Source organism: Hypanus sabinus, unplaced genomic scaffold (genome assembly GCF_030144855.1).
Source record: "Hypanus sabinus isolate sHypSab1 unplaced genomic scaffold, sHypSab1.hap1 scaffold_384, whole genome shotgun sequence".
NCBI lineage: Eukaryota > Metazoa > Chordata > Chondrichthyes > Myliobatiformes > Dasyatidae > Hypanus > Hypanus sabinus.
In genome coordinates this window covers 388,504-413,441 of record NW_026781274.1, presented here as the reverse complement: position 1 = coordinate 413,441, position 24,938 = coordinate 388,504, and the positions used below count along the sequence as shown (strand labels likewise).

The 24,938-nt window shown below is 44.7% G+C and overlaps 1 protein-coding gene across 2 annotated transcripts in view; it reads right to left on the bottom strand.

The window, feature by feature from the left end:
- Positions 1–23,629, bottom strand: part of LOC132388701 (NACHT, LRR and PYD domains-containing protein 3-like) — a 46,965-nt gene extending 23,336 nt beyond the window's left edge. For both annotated transcript variants that reach the window (XM_059961070.1, XM_059961071.1), the window contains exons 1-7: positions 23,462–23,629; positions 13,371–13,463; positions 10,160–10,323; positions 8,076–8,247; positions 6,580–6,746; positions 3,132–3,303; positions 2,967–3,032 (exon numbers count right to left, since the gene is read on the bottom strand). In XM_059961070.1, the coding sequence (XP_059817053.1) occupies positions 2,967–3,032; positions 3,132–3,303; positions 6,580–6,746; positions 8,076–8,247; positions 10,160–10,323; positions 13,371–13,431 (802 nt within the window). In that variant the 5' untranslated portion in view covers positions 13,432–13,463; positions 23,462–23,629. The remainder of the gene's footprint in view (positions 1–2,966; positions 3,033–3,131; positions 3,304–6,579; positions 6,747–8,075; positions 8,248–10,159; positions 10,324–13,370; positions 13,464–23,461) is intronic.
- Positions 23,630–24,938: the final 1,309 nt, after the last annotated feature.

The following is a 24,938-nucleotide window of genomic DNA, read 5'->3' as shown; positions in this document are numbered from 1 at the left end:
ACAGTGTGTCAGGACCCTGTCAGGTGTGTGTGGGGTCTCACAGTGTGTCAGGACCCTGTCAGTGGTGTGTTGAGTCTCACAGTGTGTTAGGACCCTGTCAGGGATGTGTGGGGTCTCACAGACTGTCAGTACCGTGTCAGGGGCGTATGGGGTCTCACAGTGTGTCAGGACCCTGTCAGGTGTGTGTGGGGTCTCACAGTGTGTCAGGACCCTGTCAGTGGTGTGTTGAGTCTCACAGTGTGTTAGGACCCTGTCAGGGGCGTGTGGGGTTTCACAGTGTGTCAGGACCCTGTCAGGGGTGTGTGGGGTCTCACAGTGTGTCAGGACCCTGTCATGTGTGTGAGGCCTCACAGTGTGTCTCTGAGACAGTCTCACAGACGGTCAGGACCTGTCATGTGTGTCCGGGGTCTCACAGTGTGTCAGGACTCTGTCATGTGTGTGAGGTCTTAAAGGCTGTCAGGACCTTGTCAGGCGTGTCCGGGATCTCACAGTGTGTCAGGACCCTGTCAGGGATGTGTGGGGTCTCACAGACTGTCAGTACCGTGTCAGGGGCGTATGGGGTCTCACAGTGTGTCAGGACCCTGTCAGGTGTGTGTGGGGTCTCACAGTGTGTCAGGACCCTGTCAGTGGTGTGTTGAGTCTCACAGTGTGTTAGGACCCTGTCAGGGGCGTGTGGGGTTTCACAGTGTGTCAGGACCCTGTCAGGGGTGTGTGGGGTCTCACAGTGTGTCAGGACCCTGTCAGGGGTGTGTGGGGTCTCACAGTGTGTCAGGACCCTGTCAGTGGTGTGTTGAGTCTCACAGTGTGTCAGGACCCTGTCAGGGGTGTGTGGGGTTTCACAGTGTGTCAGGACCCTGTCAGGGGTGTTTGGGGTTTGTAGTAGTCCTGTCAGAGGTGTGTGGTGTCTGGTAGTGTGTTGGTACCCTGCCAGGTATGTGAGGGGTCTCTATTCAATGTATTCAGCTGTGATAAGGAGCGTAGGAAAACATTAATTGTGGAAATATTTAACTTAGAGAATGTGATAGTCGTAGAAGTGGTGTTCTTCAATAATCAGGGGGTGTATCTGTTTCATATTCAGAAATGGGTGTGGGAATTTCACTGTCAGGTGTGTTCCCTCTTTAAGCCGGATGATGGACAATGAGGAACAAACATGTAGCGATTTACTGAACCCGTGCTGAGGGACACTGATGGATTTCATTGACCGGGTGATACTGGAACAGCATCAACAGAGGTCTCACAGACGTGAGTAGTTTGTAAACTTCCTCATTGTTCTATCTCAGGTACCAAAGTTAAATTATCATCTTTGGGATTTGTTCCTGTAAGTGTGAGAGAGTGAACCAGGGTTCTGGCCGAGATTCCCTATATTTATGTTAAGAGCTTCGAATAATCAGATAAGGCTGATGCAATATCAATAAGTTTTGTGATATTTGTCTTTTCTTCGCTCTCTCCTCTGTTAAATGTGCAGTTGAGTGATCGAACTCAGTCTGCGATGATGGAGCCTTACCATCTCGAGACCATGTACTGCCCCGGGCTCCATTTTCACAGACATGATGGGCTTATGGATGTACTGAGCTTCCCGTCCAGACGGTCACAGTTTAACTAATTGCAATATTATTTATAGATATTTTCAGTCCTTTGCACCTTCCTTGCCGCGATCCCACAACCCTCGGTTTCCCTGTCCTAATTCCCATCTCTCATCCTTCCACAGTGTCCATCACACAACACCGGCTGACAGGAATTTCAGCTTCTGTGGACTGAGCTGAGGAATATGTCCCCCAGTCTCACCCTCTCTAACACTGTATCAGTGTTTGTACTGGGGAGTGTAGATGTGAACACAGCGGGGTTCATCTGCTGCTCTGTGGTTGAACAGACCAGTTGGGATCATACCTGCTTTTCTAATTAAAGTGATGTTATTATTACTATTCTGTGACTGGAAATTCAGTGGACGCCCAGCTCTAAGAAAAGATAATCTGCCGGAACTGTGGGATTTTAGAAAATAGTTAAGGACGAGGCTTTTCAGGAAGGGGCCGTGGCTGGCAAAAGAATGTTTTGACTTTTTGATGTGAAGGAATAATGTTATTTTTTCATTCTCTAGATCGCCCCCTTCTCCACTCAGACTCGGGTGGGGATCTGTAGTTGCAGGCCCCAGAGCGGTGTGACCATTTTCTTCAAACTCGCCAGCTCTCTGCCTCTTTCCACAAAATGTCCTTTGAAAACTCTCCCGCTAGCAAACACGTTTCCCTGTGTCTCACTGTGTTCTCTGTCACAGTGCCAATATGTACCTATTCAGATACTTGTGGCTCAACAACTGAACCACCCGACGCAAATTACAACCGTTGGTGGAAACAGAGGTCAGGTTTCAACTTTATGAACGCCACTATAGCCTCATCTGGGCCACTGCGTACCGTTCCAATCGCCTCACTACCGGAGGGATGTTGAAGCTTTAGAGAGGGAGCAGCAGGCGTTTACCGGGATGCTGCCGTTTCAGAGGGCATGTGCGATCATGAGAGGCTGGATGAAGTTAGATTGCTTTTTCTGGTTCATCGGAGGCTGAGAGGAGCTCTGACACAGGTTTACAAGATTACGAGAGGCAAAAATAGAGTGGACAGAGGAATCGGTTTCCCACAGTTGAAGTATCTATTACCAGAGGGAATATATTGAAGGTGAGAGAGTGTAGAATGAAGGGCAATGTGAGGGACAGCATTTTTTTTTCAATCAGACAGTCGTGGCTGACTGGAACGCACTTCCTGGTAAGGTGGCCGAGGCAAATTATTAGAAGCTTTTAAGGGACTTTTGGACAGGCACCAGGACGTAAGGAAGATGGAGGCATGTGGACATGGTGAAGGAAGGAGAGATTAGAGTTCAGGTTTGTTTGATTTAGTTATAAGCTGTTTCGTCACAATATTATTTGCCTACTGGCTTATTCCTGTGCTGTTCTCTGCAATGCTCAATGCATGTTCACTTACCTTTCAGCTCACTGAGAATCTTTAGTAAAGGTTGAGCAGGAATTGGTCGATGGGAAGGATCACAACCTGTATGAATTTAAACAAATTGGTGAAATGATTTTTGTAAAATTTTAAAGTGTGCTGAGTTGCAATAAAAATTAAAGTTAATCTCTGATATTATCTCACCATATATCTGTATTTCCTTCAGTATTCTGTCCAGCTTTGGGACACCAATCCGCATTTTCACAAAGGTTTCCCACATCACCCTCCGGGCGCGGGAGCCTTTCTCCATCACCAGGCTCAGGAGGAGTTTAGAACTGTCCGCCCGCTCTCCCTTATCAGCGAGATCAGAGATTTTCTGTGAAGAGTAACGGTGAACATACTGGGGACTGACAGATTCACACAGAGAGTGAGAAGTAAATGATGTGCTCTGTAACGGGATCACACTGAGCAGTCACCCGGACGGGTGCTGATCCTGTCTGGACATGGACTGTACATTCTGAGAGCAGAGCACACGGAGGGACATTCACCGTGAACCTGGTCCACCAGTCAATGAGATCCTGGCTGGTCTGTGACTGCTTCATTGACGTAGCTCAAAATCCATAAATAATTCCTCACTGGATTTGTGGGAGTAAAACCGACAATATTGATCACAGATGTAGAAAGAAATGAGGAAGGATTTTATTACAGCGTGAACAGTCTCAGAGTAGTTGCAGAAACTTCTGAACGGAAGGTTAGTTAGGAATGTTCAATCGTTAGGTATTAATATTGAAGTAGTCAAATGGATTCAACCGTGGCTGGATGCGAGATGCCGCAGAGTAGTGGTGGATAACTGTTTGTCAGGTTGGAGGCCGGTGACTAGTGGTGTGCCTCAGGGATATATACTGAGTCCAATGTTGTTTGTCATATGCATTACTGATCTGGATGAAAGGGTGGTAAACTGGATTAGTAAGTATGCAGATGATACCAAGGTAGGTGGCGTTGTGGATAATGAAGTAGATTTTCAAAGCTTGCAGAGAGATTTAGGCCAGTTAGAAGAGTGGGCTGAACGATGGCAGATGGAGTTTAATGTTGATAAGTATGAGGAGCTACATTTTGTTAGGAATAAACTAAAGTGTACATACATGTTAAATGGTAGGGCATTGAAGAATGCAGTAGAACAGAGTGAGCTAGGAATAATGGTGCATACTGCCTTGAAGGTCAATCTCATGGGGATAGGGTTGTGAAGAAAGCTTTTGGTATGCTGGCCTTTATAAGTCAGAGCATTGAGTATAAGAGTTGGGATGTAATGTTAAAATTGTACGATGCATCGGTAGGGCCGAATTTGGAGTATTGTGTACAGTTCTGGTCACTGAATTATAGGAAAGATGTTAACAAAATAGAGAGAATAGAGAAGATTTACTAGAATATTATGTGGGATTCAGCACCTAAGTTACAGGGAAAGGTTGAACAAATAAGGTCTTTATTCTTTGGAGCATAGAAGGTTGAGGGGGACTTGATAGAGGTATTTAAAATTATGAGTAGGATAGATCGAGTTGACGTGCATGGGCTTTTTCTATTGAGAGTAGGGGAGATTCAAACAAGAGGACATGATTTGAGAGTTATGGGGCAAAAATTTTAGGGTAACCCGAGGGGAAATTTCTTTACTCAAAGAGTGGAAGCTGTGTGGAATGAGCTTCCAGTAGAAGCGGCAGAGGCAGGTTCGATATTGTCTTTTAAAGTAAAATTGGATAGGTATATGGACAGGAAAATTGGATAGGTATATGGAAGGTTATGGGATGAGTGCGGGCCACTAGGACTTGGTGAGAGTAAGTGTTCGGCACGGACTGGAAGGCCGAGATGGCCTGTTTCCGTGCTGTAATTGTTATACGGTTATATGGAAAAGTTGACGTGATTCTTCTCCTCAGACCGCCAGTGTCCAACATGACAGCGGACACCTGATGCCTTTCCTTTGCCTTTTCCAGTGGAGGTTTATTCAGTGATTGCACATTACAACATGGCAGTATTCCCAGATTCACACTGTTTGCTGTTACAGACAGTAACAGAATGATCTCCACCCGGAACAGAACACACTCGAACTCCTGTGGCACCCACTGATGATGCCCCAGTTCTCACTGACACCCTTTCGTCAAGGTGTATATTCTTCCCAAAATTGAAGTTCCTACCATACTTAATGACCGAGAGGTTGGGGATGTCGTGGATACTGTGGAGGGCTGTCAGAGTTTACAGTGGGACACACAAAAACTGGGCTGAGAAGTGGCAGTTGGAGTTCAACCCAGATAACTGTGAAGTGGTTCATTTTGTTAGCTCAAATATGATGGCAGAATATACTATTAATGATAAGACTCTTGGCAGTGTGGAGGTTCGGAGGGATCTTGGGTTCCGAGACTATCGGACGCTCAAAACAGCTGTGCAGGTTGACTCTGTAGTTAAGAAGGCGTACGGTGTATTGGCCTTCATCAATCGTGGAATTAAATTTAGGAGCTGAGAGGTAATGTTGCAGCTATATAGGACCCTGGTCAGACTCCACTTGGAGTACTGTGCTCAGTTCTGGTCGCCTCACTACAGGAAGGATGTGGAAGCAATAGGAAGGGTGCAGAGGAGATTTAAAAGGATGTTGCCTGGATTGGGGAGCATGCCTTATGAGAATAGGTTGAGTGAACACTGCCTTGGAGAGACGGCGGATGAGTTGACCTGATGGAGCTGTATAAGATGATGAGTGGCATTGATCGTGTTGATAGTCAGAGCCTTTTTTCCCAGGGCTGAAATTGCTGCCACAAGAGGGCACAGGGTTAAACTGCTGGGGTGTAGGTACAGAGATGTCAGGAGTAATATTTTTACTCTCAGTGGTGTGTGTGTGTGGAATGGTCCTCCGGCATCGGTTGGTTTTCTATATTTTCCATGTTTCTATTTCCATATAACCATATAACCATATAACAATCACAGCACGGAAACAGGCCATCTTGGCCCTCCTAGTCCGTGCCGAACCCTTAATCCCACCTACCCGCACTCAGCCCATAACCCTCCACTCCTTTCCTGTCCATATACCTATCCAATTTTACCTTAAATGACACAACTGAACTTGCTTCTACCACTTCTACAGGAAGCTCATTCCACACAGCTATCACTCTTTGAGTAAAGAAATACCCCCTCGTGTTTCCCTTAAACTTCTGCCCCCTAACTCTCAAATCATGTCCTCTAGTTTGAATCTCCCCTCCTCTCAATGGAAACAGCTTGTTCACGTCAACTCTATCTATCCCTCTCAAAATTTTAAATACCTCGATCAAATCCCCCCTCAACCTTCTACGCTCCAATGAATAGAGACCTAACTTGTTAAACCTTTCTCTGTAACTTAATTGCTGAAACCCAGGTAACTTCCTAGTAAATCGAATTCCATTTAAAATAATTTATTGCAACCTCTTTCAAATGTTACCTGCTCCTCTTGCTCTGAACATTCAGCTGCCACTGGGGGTATTTACACCTCTTTCTATCATTGCTTGTGATTTAAAGTTTTAAGAATAATATAAATTTATTTCTGATTTGTTTTATGCTTTATTATGCGATGAGTCAGAGCAGCGACACCCATCAGTCCTGTGATGTGTGAAAATTCAAACCCATTCTCTCTCCCACTCACCCGATGTTCCTCTCCGCTGAATTGATTCTCGGCCGTTAAAGCCAGGCTCACTCCGTGCACCCCTCCTTCCATCGCCTGCTCCAGCCTGTCCTGGTAGAAGTCCGTTAGCTGCAGCAGCTGGAAATCGTCCCAGCTTGCCAGGAGCTCGGTGATCACTGAGCCCGGACCTTTGACAGAAAATTAAGAAAATTAAAGACAATACCGAACATCTATTGGTCAGCAAATTTCACTCTGGACCCGAAAGACGGGGATTCTGTGCAACAGGTGACGGAACACAATCCACAGAGTGCACTGAGAAAGTAGATACAACCCAAAGGAATTTAATTAATTGAAGTAGTGTCACTTGCAGATGGGTCGTAAAGAAAGCTTTGGATGTTATAAATCTAACTGTTGAGGATAGACACAGAAAATGCTGGAGAAATTCAGCAGGCGGTCAGCAACTAAGGAGACGTGTATGCAGCCGACGTTGCAGGTCGGGACGCTTCCCGAAACGTTGATTCCCATAGCTGATGACTGACCTGCTGAGATCCTCCAGCATTTTGTGTGCATTGCTTAGATTACCGGAATCTGCAGATTTTCTCGTCTCTGTTGAGCAGAGAAATTGGCATGTCATCTTGGAGTTGTATGGGTTGTTCGCGAGGTCTGATTTGGAGTTTTTCGTGCAGTTTCAACTTGGATCAGCTTTGGAGGCATTCAGTTCTCGGTAATTACGCCTGTGTTTATCTACTTCAGAAAATTGCCTTCAACAGGCAAATGGTGCCTCTGAAACCTGACAGGCAGCGATAAACCGAGACAGTTTGAATGGTTTGAGAAACTTAACATTACCTGAGTCAAAGTACAATCGTCGGTGGAAACAGAGGTCCACTTCCAACTTTATAAACTCTGCTTTGGCGTACCGTTCCGATCGCCCCACTACCGGAGGGATGTTGAGGCTTTAGAGAGGGAGCAGAAGAGATTTACCGGGATGCTGCCGGTTCAGAGGGCACGTGCTATCATGACAGGATGGATAATATTAGCTTGTTTTCTGTGGATCATCGGAGGCTGAGAAGAGCTCTGACACAGGTTTACAAGATTACGAGAGGCATTGTTAGAGTGGACAAGAGAATCGGTTTCCCACAGTTGAAGTGTCTATTACCAGAGGGAATATATTGAAGGTGGGGCGTATAGAATTAAGGAGGATGAGAGGGACAGCTTTTTTTATATATAAATCAGAGAGTTGTGGCTGCCTGGAACGCACTGTCTGGTAAGATGGCAGAGGCAAATTATTAGAAGCTTTTAAGAGACGTTTGGACGGGCACATGGATATAAGGGAGATGGAGGCATGTGGACATGCTGTAGGAAGGGGAGATTAGAGTTTGTGTTTGTTTGATTTACTTGTTAGCTGTTTCAGCACAATTTTATTTGCCCAATGGCTTATTGAGGAAATCATTTTTGTAAAATTGTAAAGTGTGCTATGTTGCGACCAAAATTTAAATTAATCTCTGATATTATCTCACCATACATCTGTATTTCCTTCAGTATTCTGTCCAGCTTTGGGACACCAATCCGCATTTTCACAAAGGTTTCCCACATCACCCTCCGGGCGCGGGAGCCTTTCTCCATCACCAGGCTCAGGAGGAGTTTAGAACTGTCCGCCCGCTCTCCCTTATCAGCGAGATCAGAGATTTTCTGTGAAGAGTAACAGTGAACATATTGGGGACTGACAGATTCACACAGAGAATGAGAAGTAAATGATGTGCTCTGTAACGGGATCACACTGAGCAGTCACCCGGACGGGTGCTGATCCTGTCTGGACATGGACTGTACATTCTGAGAGCAGAGCACACGGAGGGACATTTACCGAGAACCTGGACCACCAGTCAGTGAGATCCTGGCTGGTCTGTGACCGCTTCGTAACCGTGGCTCGAAACCCATAAATAATTCCTCACTGGATTTGACGGTGTAAAACAAAATCAGAAAGTAACGATCACAGATGAGGAAAGAAGACAGGAGGGTTTTTGTATCAGCGTGAACAGTCTCGGAGATGTTGCAGAAAAGATGATGTGATTCATCTCCTCAGTCCGCCAGTGTCCAACATGACAGCGGATTACCGTCTGACGCCTGATTCCTGCCCTTTGCCTTTTTCGGTGGAGGGTTATTCAGTGATTACACATTACAACACGGCAGTATTCCCCGATCCACACTGTTTGCATTGAAACATAGAAAACCTACAGCACAATACAGGCCCTTCGGCTCACAAACTTGTGCCGAACATGTCCCTACCTTAGAAATTACTCGGCTTACCTATAGCACTCTATTTTTCTAAGCTCCATGTACCTATCCAAAAGTCTCTTAAAAGTCCCTATTGTATACACCTCCACCACCGTTGTTGGTAGCCCATTCCACGTTCTCACTACTCTCAGAGTAAAACACTTACCCCTGACATCTCCTCTGTACCTACTCCCCAGGACCTTAAACCTGTGTCCTCTTGTGGCAACCACGTCAGCCCCGGGAAAAAGCCACTGACTATCCACATGATCAATGCCTCTCATCATCTTATACACCTCTGTCAGGTCACCTCTCATCCTCCGTTGCTCCAAGGAGAAAAGGCCGAGTTCACTCAACCTATTCTCATAAGGCACGCTCCCCAATTCAGGCAACATCCTTGTAAATCTCCTCTGCACCCTTTCTATGGCTTCGACATCCTTCCCGTAGTAAGGCGACCAGAACTGAGCACAGTACTCCAACTGGGGTCTGACCAGAGTCCAAACAGCTGCAACATTACCTCTCGGCTGCTAAATTCAATTCCACGATTAATGAAGGCCAATACATCGTACGCTTTCTTAACTACAGAGTCAACTTGCACAGCTGCTTTGAGCGTCCTATGTTCACGGACACCAAGATCTCACAGACCCTCCAAACTGCCAAGTCTTACTATTAATAATATATTCTGCCATCATATTTGAACTACAAAAATGAACCACCACACACTTATCTGGGTTGAACTCCATCTTCCATTTCTCAACCCAGTTTTGCGTTCTATCAATGTCCCGCTGTAACCTCTGACAGCCCTCCACACTATCCACAAAACCTTCAACCTTTGTGTCATCAGCAAACTTAGTAACCCATTGCTCCACTTCCTCGTCCAGGTCATTTATAAAAGTCAAAAACAGTAAGGATCCCAGACCTCTACCTTCTGTGGGCAAGCCAGTTCTGGATCCACAAAACAATGTTCCATCGGAACCCATGCCTCCTCACTTTCCCAATAACACAATCATCCTCAACCACAACAGAGCACACTCGAGCTCCTGCGTCATTCACTGATAATGCCACAGTTCTCACTGACATCCTGCCGTCATACTGTACAGCATTCATGAAATAAAATTTCATGCTGTATTTGCATTTAAACTCGTTTACTGAACATTGAGCCGCCAGAAGGGGTATTACAACTCTTTCAATCATTGGTTGAGATTCACATTAAAAAAAAATTATATATACTTGTGATTTGTTTTTATGCCTTGATATTCTGATGAATCAGAGTTCCGACTCCTATCAGTGCTGTGATGTGTGAAAATTCAAACCCATTCTCCCTCCCACTCACCCGATGTTCCTCTCCACTGAACTGATTCTTGGCCGTTAACGCCAGGCTCATTCCGTGCACCCCTCCTTCCATCGCCTGCTCCAGCCTGTCCCGGTAGAAGACCGTCAGCTGCAGCAGCTGGAAATCGTCACAGATTGCCAGGAGCTCGGTGATTACTCTGAGGTCTATGAAGGAAAATGGGGAAAATTAAAGACATTATTGGACATCTAATGGACAGCAAATTTCTCTCTGAATCCTGGAGACGGGGTTTCTATGCAGCACGTCGCCGAACACAATCCGAAATAGACACACAGAAGTGTTACAATTTGGAAGGACAGATCAGAGAAGGAATTTCACGGCGAAAGACAGGGCAGTGAGTTGTGCACTGAGGAACATGGATACGACCCCAAGGAAATTAATTGATTGAAAGTGGTGTCACGTGGAGTTAGGTGTGTAAAGAAATATTTGATACATTGGATATTATAAATCCATCCGTGAGTAGAGACATACACAAGCTGCTATAAGAATTCAACAGTTCAGGCAGCAACAATGGAAATCTACGTTACGGGGTGAACCCTTCCCAAAACGTCGACACTTTATTCTTTCCCATAGCTGATGTCTGGCCCACTGAGTTCCTCAAACATTTTGCGTGTGATTCTTAGAAATCCCGATTTTCCAGATTTTCTTGCCTCACAGTGTGTCAGGACCCTGTCAGGTGTGTGTGGGGTCTCACAGTGTGTCAGGACCCTGTCAGGTGTGTGTGGGGTCTTACAGTGTTTCAGGACCCTGTCAGGTATGTGAGCGGTCTCTATTCAATGTATTCGTCTGTGATAGGGAGCGGAGGAAATCTTTGATTCTGGACATATTTACTTTAGAGAATGTGACAGTGGTAGAAATTATGTTCTTCAATAATCAGAGAGTGTATCTGTTTCATATTCAGAAATAGGTTTGAGAATTTCACTGTCGCGTCTGTTCCCTCGGCAAACAACATGAGGAATAGTGACGAACAGGCCTGCAGCGATTTACCAAATTCATGGTGCAGGAAAACTGAGGGGTTTCATTGAGCGGATGTGGACTGGAACAGCATTAACAGAGGTGACAGAGACGTGAGTAGTTTGTAAACTTCCTGATTGGTCTATCTCTGGTACCATAATTAAATTATCACCTCTGGAATTTGTTCCTGTAAGTGAAAGAGACTGAACCAGGGTTCTGGCTGAGATTTCTTGTATTTCTGTTTGCTTCGAATAATCAGATAAAACATGGTCTGATGCAATATTAATACGTTTTGTGATATTTTTCTTTCCTACCCTCTCTCCTGTGTTGAATGTGCAGTTGGGTGATTCAACTCAGTCTGCGATGACGATGTCTTACAATCTCTTGAGCCCATGCACTGCCCCGGGCTCCATTTTCATAGATATGATGGGCTTATGGATGGAGTGAGCTTCCCATCCAGACAGTCACAATTTAACTAACTGCAATATTATTTATAGATATTTCCAGTCCTTTGCACCTTCCTTGCCGCGATCCCACAACCCTCGGCTTCTCTGTCCTAATTCCCATCTCTCACCCTTCCACAGTGTCCCTCACACAACACCGGCAGACAGGAATTTCAGCTTCTGTGGACTGAGCTGAGGAATATGTCCCCCAGTCTCACCCTCTCTAACACTGTAGCAGTGTTTGCACTAGGGAGTGCAGATGTGAACACAGCGGGGTTCATCTGCTGCTCTGTGGCTGAACAGACCAGTTGGGATGTTACCTGCTTTTCTAATTAAAGTTATGCTAATATTACTATTCTGTGTCTGGAACTTTCCTGGATGCCTAAACTAAGAAAAGATAATCTGCAGGAACTGGGGGAGTTTAGAAAATGGTTCAGGATGAGGCTGTTCAGGAGGGGTAATGGCTGGCAGCAGAAGGTTTTGACTTTTTCGTGTGAAGGAATATGTTGTTTTTGTTCCATTCTCCAGATCGCTCTCTTCACCACCCAGACGCCGTAGTATAGATCCCAGATCTCTAGTTGCAGGCCCTGGAGCGGTGTGACCACTTTCCTGAAACTCGCCAGCTTTCGCCTCTTTCCTCAAAATGTCCTGTGAAAACTCTCCCTCTAGCAAACACGTTTCCCTGTGTCTCACTGTGTTCTCTGTCACAGTGCCAGTATTTACCTGGGCAGATCCTCGTGGTTCAACAACTGAACCGCCCGTCACAAATTACAACCGTTGGTGGAAACAGAGGTCAAGTTTCAACTTTATGAACTCCGCCTCAGCCTCATCTCGGCCACTGCGTCACGTACCGATTGCCCCACAACCAGAGGGATGTTAAGGCTTTAGAGAGTGAGCAGAAGAGGTTTACCAGGATGCTGCCTGGTTTAGGGGGCATGTGCTATCATGCGGGACTGGATAAAATTGGATTGTTTTCTCTGGATCATCAGAAGCTGAATGGAACCCTCACACAGGTATACAAAATTATGAGAGGCATCGATGGAGTGGCCAGAGAGAGTCAGTCTCCTGGGGTTGAATTGTTTATTTTTTATTGTACTGCCCTGCACTGTTTTGTGCACTTTATGTAGCTGCATCTGTTGAAGGCTGCTCTTTTTTTATCCCCGGGATTATACCTCTGTTTACTCTTGAATATATAGTAACCCATCACCATCTCTTTCCTAGTACTGCCCATCACCACCGCTTGGCTCTGGGTTAGTGTCTGCCTGGTCAATTCCTTCTTCAGCAAATCACTAGAATATCTCACAAAATGCTGGAAGTTCTCTGCAGATCAGGCAGCATCTATGGAGGAGAATAAACAGTCAACGTTTTGAGCCAATGACCTTCATCGGAATGGAAATGAGGGGACAAAAATTCCAGATATTTCCACATTACATTCTGTTCCTTGTGGTCCTGATCCAAAACGTCAAATGTTTATTCCTCTCCATGGATGCTGCCTGAATTGCTATGTTCTGCAAATCTTTTGTGTCTGTGTTGCTCAAACTGATCAACATCTGCAGAATGTCTTGTCTTCTGGAGAAACTCGCTATTTTAATGTGCATCACAATCTGTTAGAAGAGCAGGAGCAGACGGCAAATGTCCTCCTTTCACGTGTGAGTGTGGTTCCCCCAGAGATGTTAACTCTCTCTCTCATCTCTCTGCTCAGTTTTCACAAACATCTTGTTAATTGCCAATGTTGAATTAAACCCAGACACAGAATCAGTAGACTGTTTATAAATTAAAATAATTCGCCAAAATACCTGTGCCCTTTCCTGATGCTGACGTCACTGGAGCTTTTCCCCTGCTTCTACCTTGGCCCATTTTGAGGACAGGTATGATCAGTTTCTGTTGCTCTGTAACAAAAACAAATAAATAACAGGAGGGTCAAACAATCACTGGGGTGTAAAGGAGAACACTGTTTTGTTTTTAAACTGAGGTAAGCACTTCCAGACGTCTTGGGTTTGTCCACTGAAGACGTGTCATGACCTGATCTTCCTATGCCCATCCACCCACAGACACACAATGTCCATTATCGATCTATGCATGGATCGTAGATTGGGCCAGGATTCTCCAGAGTTTCTACTAGCAATATTGCAGGCAATTCCATTTTAGGAACCAATCTTGTGCCCTGTACTGGGAGTGATGTGTCAATAGAATGGCGAGGCAGAGTGAGCAGACAGAGCCCACTGCTTTGGTCCTCCTATAACTGGTGGTAATGGGCAAGTTTTGCAGCAGTGTGGGGTGAAACATTTCTGCTGACCAATGGGACATCTATTCCTCTCGTCAATGAATTATCCAGATTTCTCAGTCACACCTGAAACTCACCGTCTCCTTGCAGTTTAACATCATCTGGGATTGACACCTCTGGCAAAATATGGTTTGAGTCTACATAGAATCACTCTGACTTCCCGAACAATGCAACGTCACACATAACAACAGAACATCTTGTCCTGAACCACGACATTTTCTCGGGCAGGATTTTAAGGCCATTATTATCACCTGAACTTGGTCAGGATTTCTTTGAACAAATCATCTGGCTGTTATCAGGTAATAACATGGCACCTTGTTAAGCACAATGTAGACCCACCATACATCCGAAACAGTAAGCTAGGAAAAGAAGCTTTGACATAAATACAACAAAATGCTGGAATTATTCAACAAGACAGACAGTATATTAATATTTCAGGTGGAAGGCCCTGTATCAGAACTGAGCCTGTCTGTAGGAGCCATATATCTGTTCTCTATCCGCATTGTATTCTGCGTTCTTTATTTATTATGCTTTTTATGGTAACTGTTCGCACCAGTCGGGGTGTGGTAAATGCGAAGGGAATCAATTACATATTTGAGCTTTGTTTCATGTGGTACACTGCTTGGGACTGACGGGTAACATATCTGTTGTTATTATCCTCTCAAATATGCTGAACCTACACTTGGCTACACTTCAGATTCATCGCTTCAAGGTTGTACATTTGCTGATTGCTAATCACGGATCGAATACATATCACTGACATTTGTAACGATCATCACGGGAGCTGAGGGGAGGCCATGCAAAGGTAATGTCGCAGTAGTTACGGGGGATTTCAACATGCAGGTGAACTGGGAGAATCAGGTTGGTGCTGGACCACAGGATAGGGAGTTTGTAGAGTGCATTCTTGGAACAGCTTGTACGAGAGCCGACCAGGGACAAGACTATTCTGGATTTAGTGTTATGTAATGAACAGGATTTGATAAGCGATCTTGCAGTAAGGGACCCATTCGGAGGTAGTGATCATAATATGATCAGTTCTTATCTGCAATTTGAGAAGGATAAGGGCAGATCGGAGGTGTCAGTGTTGCAGTTGAACAGGGGAAACTCTGGAGCCATGAGGGAGGAGCTGGCCAAAGTTGACAGGACGGATAGCCTAGCAGAAAAGTCAGTGGAACAGCAATGGCAGGTATTCTTGGGAATAATGCACAAGGTGCAAAATAAGTTCATCCGCCAGAGAAGGAAGGATTCAAAGAGGGGAAAGGGGCCACAGTGGTTGACAAAGGAAGTCAGAGATTGCATAGCATTAAAAGAAAGGAAGTATCACAGAGCTAAGGTGAGTGGGAGGAGAGATGATTGGGAAGATTTTAAGGAACAACAGACCTTAACTAAAAAGACAATACGGGGAGAAAACATGAGGTACGAACGCAAGCTAGCCAGGAATATACAGGAAGATAGCAAAAGCTTTTTTAGTTATATGAAGAGAAAGAAGATAGTTAAGAACAATGTTGGGCCCTTGAAGAATGAATTGGCTGAAATTGTTATGGGAAACAGAGAAATGATTAAAGAATTTCATGAGTACTTTAGATCTGTTTTCTGTAAGGAAGACACAAGCAATCTCCCAGATGTATGGATGGGCCAAAGACATAGGGTAACAGAGGAAATGAAACAGATTGACATTAGGAAGGAAATGGTGATGAGAAGACTAATGGGACTGAAGGCTGACAAATCCCCAGTTCCAGATGGTCTGCATCCTAGGGTGCTAACGGAGGTGGCCCTGGAAATTGCGGATGCATTGGTAATCATTTTCCAATGTTCCTTAGATTCAGAAAAAGTTCCTGAAGATTGGAGAATGGCTAATGTTATCTCACTTTTTTAAGAAAGGAGGGAGGGAGAAAACAGAGAAATATCGACCTGTCAGCCTGACATCGGTGGTGGAGAAGATGCTAATGTCCATTATTAAGGATGAAGTAGTGGCATATCTACATAGCAATGATAGGGTTGGGCCGAGCCAGCATGGATTTACCAAGGGTAAATCATGCTTGACTAATCTGTTGGAGTTTTTCGAGGATGTAACCAGAAAATTAGACGGGGGAGATCCAGTGGATGTAGTGTACGTCGATTTTCAGAAGGCATTTGATAAGTTTCCACATAGGAGATTGGTGTGGAAAATCAAAGCTCTGGGCATCGGGGGGAAGACATTGACGTGGATGGAAAACTGGTTGGCAGATAGAAAGCACAGGGTAGCGGTGAATGAGATTTCTCTTAATGGCAGGTGGTAACTAGTGGGGTGCCACAGGGCTCGGTATTGGGACCACAGCTGTTCACAATTTACGTCAACGATTTGGATGAAGGCATTGAAAGTAACATCAGCAAATTTGCTGATGATACTAAGCTGGGTGGCAGTGTGACATGTGATGAGGATGTTAGGAGAATTCAGGGTGACTTGGATAGGCTGGGTGAGTGGGTAGAAACTTGGCAGATGACGTTTAGTGTGAATAAGTGTGTGGTTATCTACTTTGGGAGTAAGAACAGGAAGGCAGATTATTATCTGAACGGTGTAGAGTTAGGTAAGAGAGAAATACAAAGAGATCTAGGAATCCTTGTTCATCAGTCACTGAACGTGAATGAGCAAGTGCAGCAGGCAGTGAAGAAGGCTAATGGAATGTTGCCCCTTATTACAAAGGGAATTGAGTAGAAGAGCAGGGAAATCCTCTTGCATTTGTACAGAGCCCTGGTGAGAGCACACCTGGAGTATTGTGTACAGTATTTGTCTCCAGGGTTAAGGAAGGACATCCTGGCTGCAGAGGAAGTGTAGTGTAGATTCACGTGGTTAATTCCTGGGATGTCTGTACTGTCTTAAGCAGAGCGGTTAGAGAGACTTGGCTTGTACACGCTGGAATTAAGGAGATTGAGAGGGGATCTGATTGAAACATATAAGTTTATTAAGGAATTGGATAAGATAGAGGCAGGAAATATGTTCCAGATGCTGGGAGATTCCAGTACCAGAGAGCATGGTTTGAGAATAAGGGGTAGGTCATTTAGAACAGAGTGAAGGAAGAACTTCTTCCCCCAGAGAGTTGTGGGGTCTGGAATGCACTGCCTCGGAAGGTAGTGGAGGCAAATTCTCTGCATGCTTTCAAGAAGGAGCTAGATAGGTCTCTTATGGATCGGGGAATCAAGGGATATGGGGACAAGGCAGGAACCGGGTATTGATAGTAGTTTATCAGCCATGATCTCAAAATGGCGGTGCAGGCTCGAGGGGCCGAATGGACTAATTCTGCACCTATTGTTTATTGTCTATAACAAATCCGTGGGGTCGCCAGTAAAGGCAACTTGGTTTGGTTAGCATTCACCTCTACATTCTCAACAGCTGCATCTCAATCAGCCGATCAGTTAAAATATTTTGATGTACATTTTGAATACTTTGCTTCAGTATTCACAAGTGAAAAGGACCTTGGAAGTTGTGGGAATGACTTACAGTGGATTGAAATGCTTGAGTGCATAAATTTTAAGAAACAGGATGTGCTGGAGCTTTTGAAAGTCGCTAAGTTCGATAAGTCATTGGGACCGGATGAGATGTACTATGGGAAGCGAGGGAGGAGATTGCTGAGCCTCTGGCGATGATCTTTGCATCAGCAATAAGGAGTGGACAAGTACCAGAGGATTGGAAGTTTGCAAACGCTGTTCCCTTGTTCAGGAAAGGGAGTAGAGATAACTCAGGAAATTATAGACTTGTGAGTTTTACTTGAGTGGTGGGCAAAATTTAGAGAAGATCCTGAGAGGCAGGGTTTATGAGAATTTGGCGAGACATAATCTGATTAGGGATAGTCAGCACGGCTTTGCCGAGGGCAGGTCACGCCTTATGAACCTGATTGAATTCGTTGAGGATGTAACAAAAAACATTGATGAAGGTAGAGCAGTGGAAGTACTGCATATTGATTTCAGTAAAAAGTTAGCTAAGGTTCCCCATGGAAAGCTCATTAAGAAAAGACGGAGGTATGGATCTAACGAGACGTTACTTTGTGAATCCAGAACTGGCATACCCACAGAAGGCAAAGGACGGTTGTAGATAGTTCATTTTCTACAGTGATGATGGTGACTAATAGTGTTCCGTTAGGATCTGTTCTGTTACCCCTTCTCTTTGTGATTTTTACAACTGACCCGGATGAGGATGTTGAAGGATGGGTTAGTAAATTTGCTGATGACACAAAAGTTGGGAGTGTTGTGGATCGTCTGCAGGGTTGTCAGATGCAGCATCGATAGAATGCAGAACTGGGCAGAGAAGTGACAGATGGACTTCAATACTGATAAGCGTGAAGTGGTTGATTTCCATAGGTCAAATTTGAAGACAGAATATAATATTAACCATATAACAATCACAGCACGGAAACAGGCCATCTCGGCCCTCCTAGTCCGTGCCGAACTCTTAATCTCACCTAGTCCCACCTACCCGCACTCAGCCCATAACCCTCCACTCCTTTCCTGTCCATATACCTATCCAATTTTACCTTAAATGACACAACTGAACTGGCCTCTACTACTTCTACAGGAAGCTCATTCCACACAGCTATCACTCTCTGAGTAAAGAAATACCTCCTCGTGTTTCCCTTAAACTTCTGCCCCCTAACTCTCAAATCATGTCCTCTCGTTTGAATCTCCCCTACTCTCAATGGCAACAGCCTATTCACGTCAACTCTATCTATCCCTCTCAAAATTTTAAATACCTAGATCAAATCCCCCCTCAACCTTCTACGCTCCAATGAATAACTTGTTTAACATTTCTCTGTAACTTAAGTGCTGAAATCCAGGTAACATCCTAGTAAATCGTCTCTGCACTCTCTCTAATTTATTGATATCTTTCCTATAATTTGGTGACCAGAAATGTACACAATACTCCAAATTTGGCCTTACCATTGCCTTGTACAATTTTAACATTACATCCCAACTTCTGTACTCAATGCTTTGATTTATAAAGGCCAGCGTTCCAAATGCCTTCTTCACCACCCTATCTGCATGAGTCTCCACCTTCAGGGAACTATGCACTGTTATTCCTAGATCTCTCTGTTCCTCTGCATTCCTCAATGCCCTACCATTTACCCTGTATGTTCTCTTTGGATTTTTCCTGCCAAAGTGTAGAACCTCACACTTCTCAGCATTAAACTCCATCTGCCAACGTTCAGCCCATTCTTCTAACCGGCATAAATCTCCCTGCAAGCTTTGAAAACCCACCTCATTATTCACAACATCTCCTACCTCAGTACCATCGGTAATATTAATGGTAAGACTTTTGGCAATGTGGAGGATCAGAGAGATCTTGAGGTCTGTGTCGATAGAACGCTTAAAACTGCTGCACACGTTGACAGTGTTGATAAGAAAGCAGATGGTGTGTTTGCATTCATCAGCCATGGGATTGAGTTCAAGATCGTGAGGTAATGTTACAGCTATACAAATCCTTGATTAGACTTCACTTGGGAGTACTGTGTTCAGTTCTGTTCACCTCACTACAGGAAACGTCATGGATGCCATAGAAAGAGCGCAGAAGAGATTTACAAGGATGTTGTCTGGATTGGGGAGCGTGTCTGATGAGAATAGTTTGAGTGAACTTCAATCCACCGCCCTTACAGATCCGCAAACTCCTTGGAGCGGAAGAGTGGCATTAAATAAATTAGCTTTTTGCATCTTTCCCACTCGTTAGGGTAGTAAATATATGGCGGGGTCTACGGAGGGAACTCGTTAATGAAAAAGCTCATATCCTGATTGGTTGGTATGCTAAAATGGCATTTGCTGTCACCAATGAGAGACAGGTAAATCGCACGTCACTTTACGAGAGATACCGGTCACGCGCTGAATGCTGAAATCGTCTCAACGCCAGCCCGGGAGCTCGAGCGTGACAAAGCTTCGCGACAGGGCGCGCGTGGGCAGTGGGCTGGTTTGCGCGGTAGATGGGGAGACTGTAGAGTCAGTAACAGGGAACGGAGAGCACATCCCTCGGTCCCGTACCGTTCACCGAATGAGTCACGGTTGATCCGCAACCCGTTAGGGTGCAACATTAACGCACAAATCTCGATGCATATACTTAATCAATGCAGTGTTTCTTTTCAGTTCCACAATACAATTAATATGCAGAAGTTATATTGACTTACTCTGATTGAACTGTCAGAACTTTTCTAATAAACACACCAACCGCATAAGTGGACCACTCGGCCCTCCGAAACTGCTGCTGATCTGATTTAAACTTTCGTTTCTCATTCCCCCATGTTCATCTCAATAACACTTCAAACCCACTCTTTTTAAATAAACTGGGATTTACAGGCTTTAATTAACTTCAGGCTTTAATTTCACTGTTCAGTGAGTAGAAAGAATTCCGAACTCCTGCGATTAACACCGGCTAAAAAAAATAGGGCGGTGAGAGGGTGAGTGGGGTGGAGAAGGGGAGCGGAAACTCTTGCTGCTTTTCACTACACGATGCCCTGTCCACAGCCAAACCTCCCACAGTCTCTCCGAACATTGGATATACATAATATCAACAGCTTCATTATCTGACCCAACACGCTACTTCCCATCCCGAAATGACTGAGTTTAAACCGATACCGGCAGTTTTAGCAGTCCTGGCTGCAAGGACATTCATTCATCTCAAGTACAGATATAACCCATGCCTTTGGTACAGGGTCATACGGGAACATTGCAATACTTATTTCTGCTTAATCACAGATTCGTAGGTTCTGACAATTTATTGGTAGAAAAGTACTCGATGACGACAGGGTATGTAAATGTAAATTATTGGTTGGCATTTTTTAGTTAGGACTGAAAGAAATGTGGTGCTGGGACATTTCGCTTCAAGACGGTTTGCTCTTCGCAGAGGCTTGCACGACGATATGGTAATTCCACATTTCTGCAATCACTGCAGCAGGAAACAGTTGCGGCGTCTTGTAAAGGGAGGAAATTCTCAACGCGTTTTGAGATTATTATAATGTAACGCAGACAAGCAACGAAACATCAGAAGTGACAAGTTTAAAATGAGAAAACAATATGAGGGATGTGTGTGGCTTCCCAGAGCTGATGCTGACAGCACATTAGCAGATTTGGAATGATTGCAACTGACGTAAATGTCACCTCGGATACTCGAATCACCAACACCGGCGCCCCCCAGGGGTGTGTCCTCTCTCCACTGCTGTTCTCCCTCTACACCAATGACTGCACCTCCTCCAACCCCTATGTAAAGCATTTGAAGTTTGCACACGACACCACCGTCATCGGACTCATCCAGAACAGTGATGAGTCTGCATATCGACAGCAGGTGGACCAACTGGCACTCTGGTGCAGTCGGAACAATCTGGAGCTGAACACGCTCAAGACAAAGGAGATGATAATGGATTTCAGGAGACATCCCCCCGTTATGTCCCCCTTCACAGTCCTCGGCAGCCCTGTGTCCACCGTGGAAAACTTCAGGTTTCTGGGAACCACCATCTCTCAGGATCTGAAGTGGGAACAGAACATCACCTCCATCCTGAAGAAGGCCCAGCAGCGGCTGTACTTCCTGCGGCTCTTGAGGAAATATGGTCTGCCTCAGGAATTGCTGCTGCAGTTCTACACTGCAGTCATTGAGTCTGTCCTGTGCACCTCCATCACTGTGTGGTTTGGAGCCGCCACCAAGCAGGATAGAACCAGACTACAGCGCACAGTGAGGACTGCCGAGCGCATCATTGGAGCCTCTCTGTCCTCTATTGTGGACCTGTACTCTTCCAGGTTGAAGAAGAGGGCGGGGAACATCATAAAGGACTCCTCCCATTCTGCGCACGGACTGTTTGAACTGCTTCCATCTGGTAGGCGCTTCAGATCCCTCTAGGCTAAGACTAATAGGCACTGGAGAAGTTTTTTCCCTACTGCGTTCACTTTGCTGAACAGTTAACTGCCGGTTAACTGTCGGCTGACTATTACTTGGATTGCACTACTTGTATGTATAATCTATATTTTAATTTATATTTATCATTATTATTGTTATGAGCAGAGAGACAACATCTGCCGGAAGTAAATTCCTTGTATGTACACAGATACTTGGCGATTAAAGTCTGATTCTGATTCTGATTCTGATCCTTGGTTTATTCAGTCTCACTCCAGCTATTTCCTACCTTCCTTGGCAAGGAAATGTAATGTTTAAAGGACCAGTGTTTGGGTAAATGAGAGTAACCAAACTTTCTCCTGACTGAATCAATGGAACCTCCTAGTCAGAAGGGTTCTGTCCAGTTGGTTCTCTCAATCCTCGGGCTGGTTCACTTGTTGATGTTCCCTCGTCTTCAGTTGTGGTTTGCTTCCAGTTGTGGGTTTTTCTGCCAATAAACCTCTCATCACAGGTCTAACTTTAACTAGAGAGATAACGATGTATGTTACTACAACAAACGAGAACAAAGCAGTAACTTGGAATTTAAATCTTGAACGCAGATAATCCTAGTAAAGAATTCCGAAACTGCCCCTCACTCTTTACAAAGCCTGACATGGGATACCAAAGAACAGACACAAAATGCTGGAGGAACTCCTCAGACCGGACAACATCTGTATGTCGACGGTACTCTCTTGCATAGATGCTGCCCGGCCTGCTCGGTTAGTCCAGCATTTTGTGTGTGTTGCTTGGATTTCCAGCATCTGAAGATTTTCTATTGTTCTTCATGGGATTCAAAGAAGTCATCGTTCAGTCATGGTATAAGATACAAGTCATAATATATAGGAGTAGAATTATGTGATAAAGTCTTTCTAGTCTGCTCCATCATTAATCATGGAGGATTATTTTCCAACACCGTATTCTTGCTTCCTGCTATAATTCTCAACCTATTTAGAAATCCATAACAATATACCCAACGATCGCCTCCACCACTGTTTGCACAGAAGGCAAAGGGCGGTTTTAGGGTGTTCTGTCTGGATGATGGCGACTAATAGTGTTATTTTGGGATCTGTTCTGCGGCCCCTTCTATTTGTGATTTTTACAAATGACCTGGATGAGGAAGTTGAAGGATGGGTTAGTAAGACAGAAAAGGGGGGTGTGTTGTGGATCGTCTGCAGCATCGATAGGATGCAGAACTGGGCAGCGGTGGCAGATGGAGTTCAATGCTGATAAGCGTGAAGTGGTTCATTTCGGTAGGTCAAATTTGAAGACAAAATATAATACTAATGGTAAGACATTTGGCAATGTGGAGGATCAGTGAGATCTTGATGTCTGTGTCGATAGAACGCTCAAATCTGCTGCACGCATTGACGGTGTTGTTAAGAAAGCATGTGGCGTGTTGGCATTCTGCAATCACTACTGCAGGAAGCAGCTGCGGCGTCTTATAAAGGGAGGAAATTCTAAACGCATTTTGAGATTATTATGACGTAACACAGGCAAGCAAGGAGACATCAGAACTGATAAGTTTGAAATTAGCAAACAATATGAGGAATGTGTGTGGCTTCCCAGAGCTGACGCTGACAGCACATTAGCAGATCTGGACTGATTTATCAACTGGCATAACTGGCACTTCAAAGTTTATTCAGTGTCACTCCAGCTATTTCCCACCTTCCTTGGTAAAGAAATGTAATGTCTAAAGGATCCGTGTTAGAGTAAATGAGACTCACCAAACTTTCTCCTGGCTGAATCAATGGTATCTCGGAGTCAGAAGGGTTCTCTCCAGTCGATGCTCTCAATCTTCGGACTGGTCCACTTGTTGCTGTTCCCTCGTCTTCAGTTGCGTTTTTTTCCCGTATGGGCGTTTCTTCTAATAAACCTCTCACCACAAGTCTAACTTTAACCAGACAGATAATGAAGTATGTAACTATTACAAACGAGAACAAAGCAGTAACCTGAAATTTAAATTTTGAATGCACATATCATGAGCCGAGTGATGAAATGTGTAACTGTCCCTCAAACTTTACAAAGCCTGACATGGGAAACAAAAGAACAGACACAAAATGCTGGAGGAACTCATCAGGCCAGGCAGCATCTGGATGTAGACGCTCCCCTCTTCCAGCTGCTTTGATCCTCCAGCATTTTGTGGGTGTTGCTTGGATTTCCAGCATCTGAAGATTTTCTCTTGTTTGTGATGGAATACAAGGAAGTCATTGCTCAGTCATGGCATAAGATACAAGTCATAATTTATAGCAGGAGAATTATGATTAAGTCATTCTAGTCTGCTCCATAATCAATCATGGAGGATTTATTTTTCCAACACCGTATTCTTGCTTCCTACTGTAATTCTCAACCTATTTAACAATCCAGAACATGAATATACCCAGGGATCGCCTCCATGACCCTCTGTGGTGACAAATTCCACAGATCAAATAACCTTTGGCTGAAGTAATGTCTCTCATCTCAGTTTTAAAGTGATGCTTTTTTATTCTGAGGCTGCACTCTCAGATCCCAGACTGTCCGTCCAATCCAAACACCCTCTCCATTCTCACTGCATCAAGACTTGTTGTTATTCAGTTGGTATAAATAATCACTCCCGCCGTAACTTCACCATCCAACCACAGATTTTGAGGGAGTGCGGATGATTTACTGTTCAGCTGGTTTGCCACACCATTGTGGCTGAAGGACCAGTCCCTGTGATGCTCTGTTCTGTTCTGTCTTCAGCATCTAGAGTTTCTGTTTAACTCCCACTGGCGGATAGACTGTTGACAGTGAGGGGGAATTTCCAAATATGAATTGAATTCTGAAACCCCGGTCTATTTCTACTGGTGCGTATTTTCTCACAGCCTCTCCCTGTGAGGGATGGAATGGGAACTCATTCTCTGCTTTGCTTCCAAAGGAACTATAGAATCAAACATCTGAGTACAGAACTGAAATACTCGCTTAACATCTCATAAACATGGACAACTTGATCCCCTGATTCATTTTATCTGGGTCAAAACATTTGTGGTACACCAGGATGCAACCTCAGAGGGTCACAGCCTCCCACATCTTTTCCACATCTCACACTTGGGTGTTCCCACATCTCACTTTGAGAGATTCACGATACCAAAATCCAACCCCCGGAGACGTCTGCTTCATTGCGGAAAGAGGAACATCCAGCAGGATCTGTAAGAGCTCCAACGTGGACCGAAGTCCAGACACTGA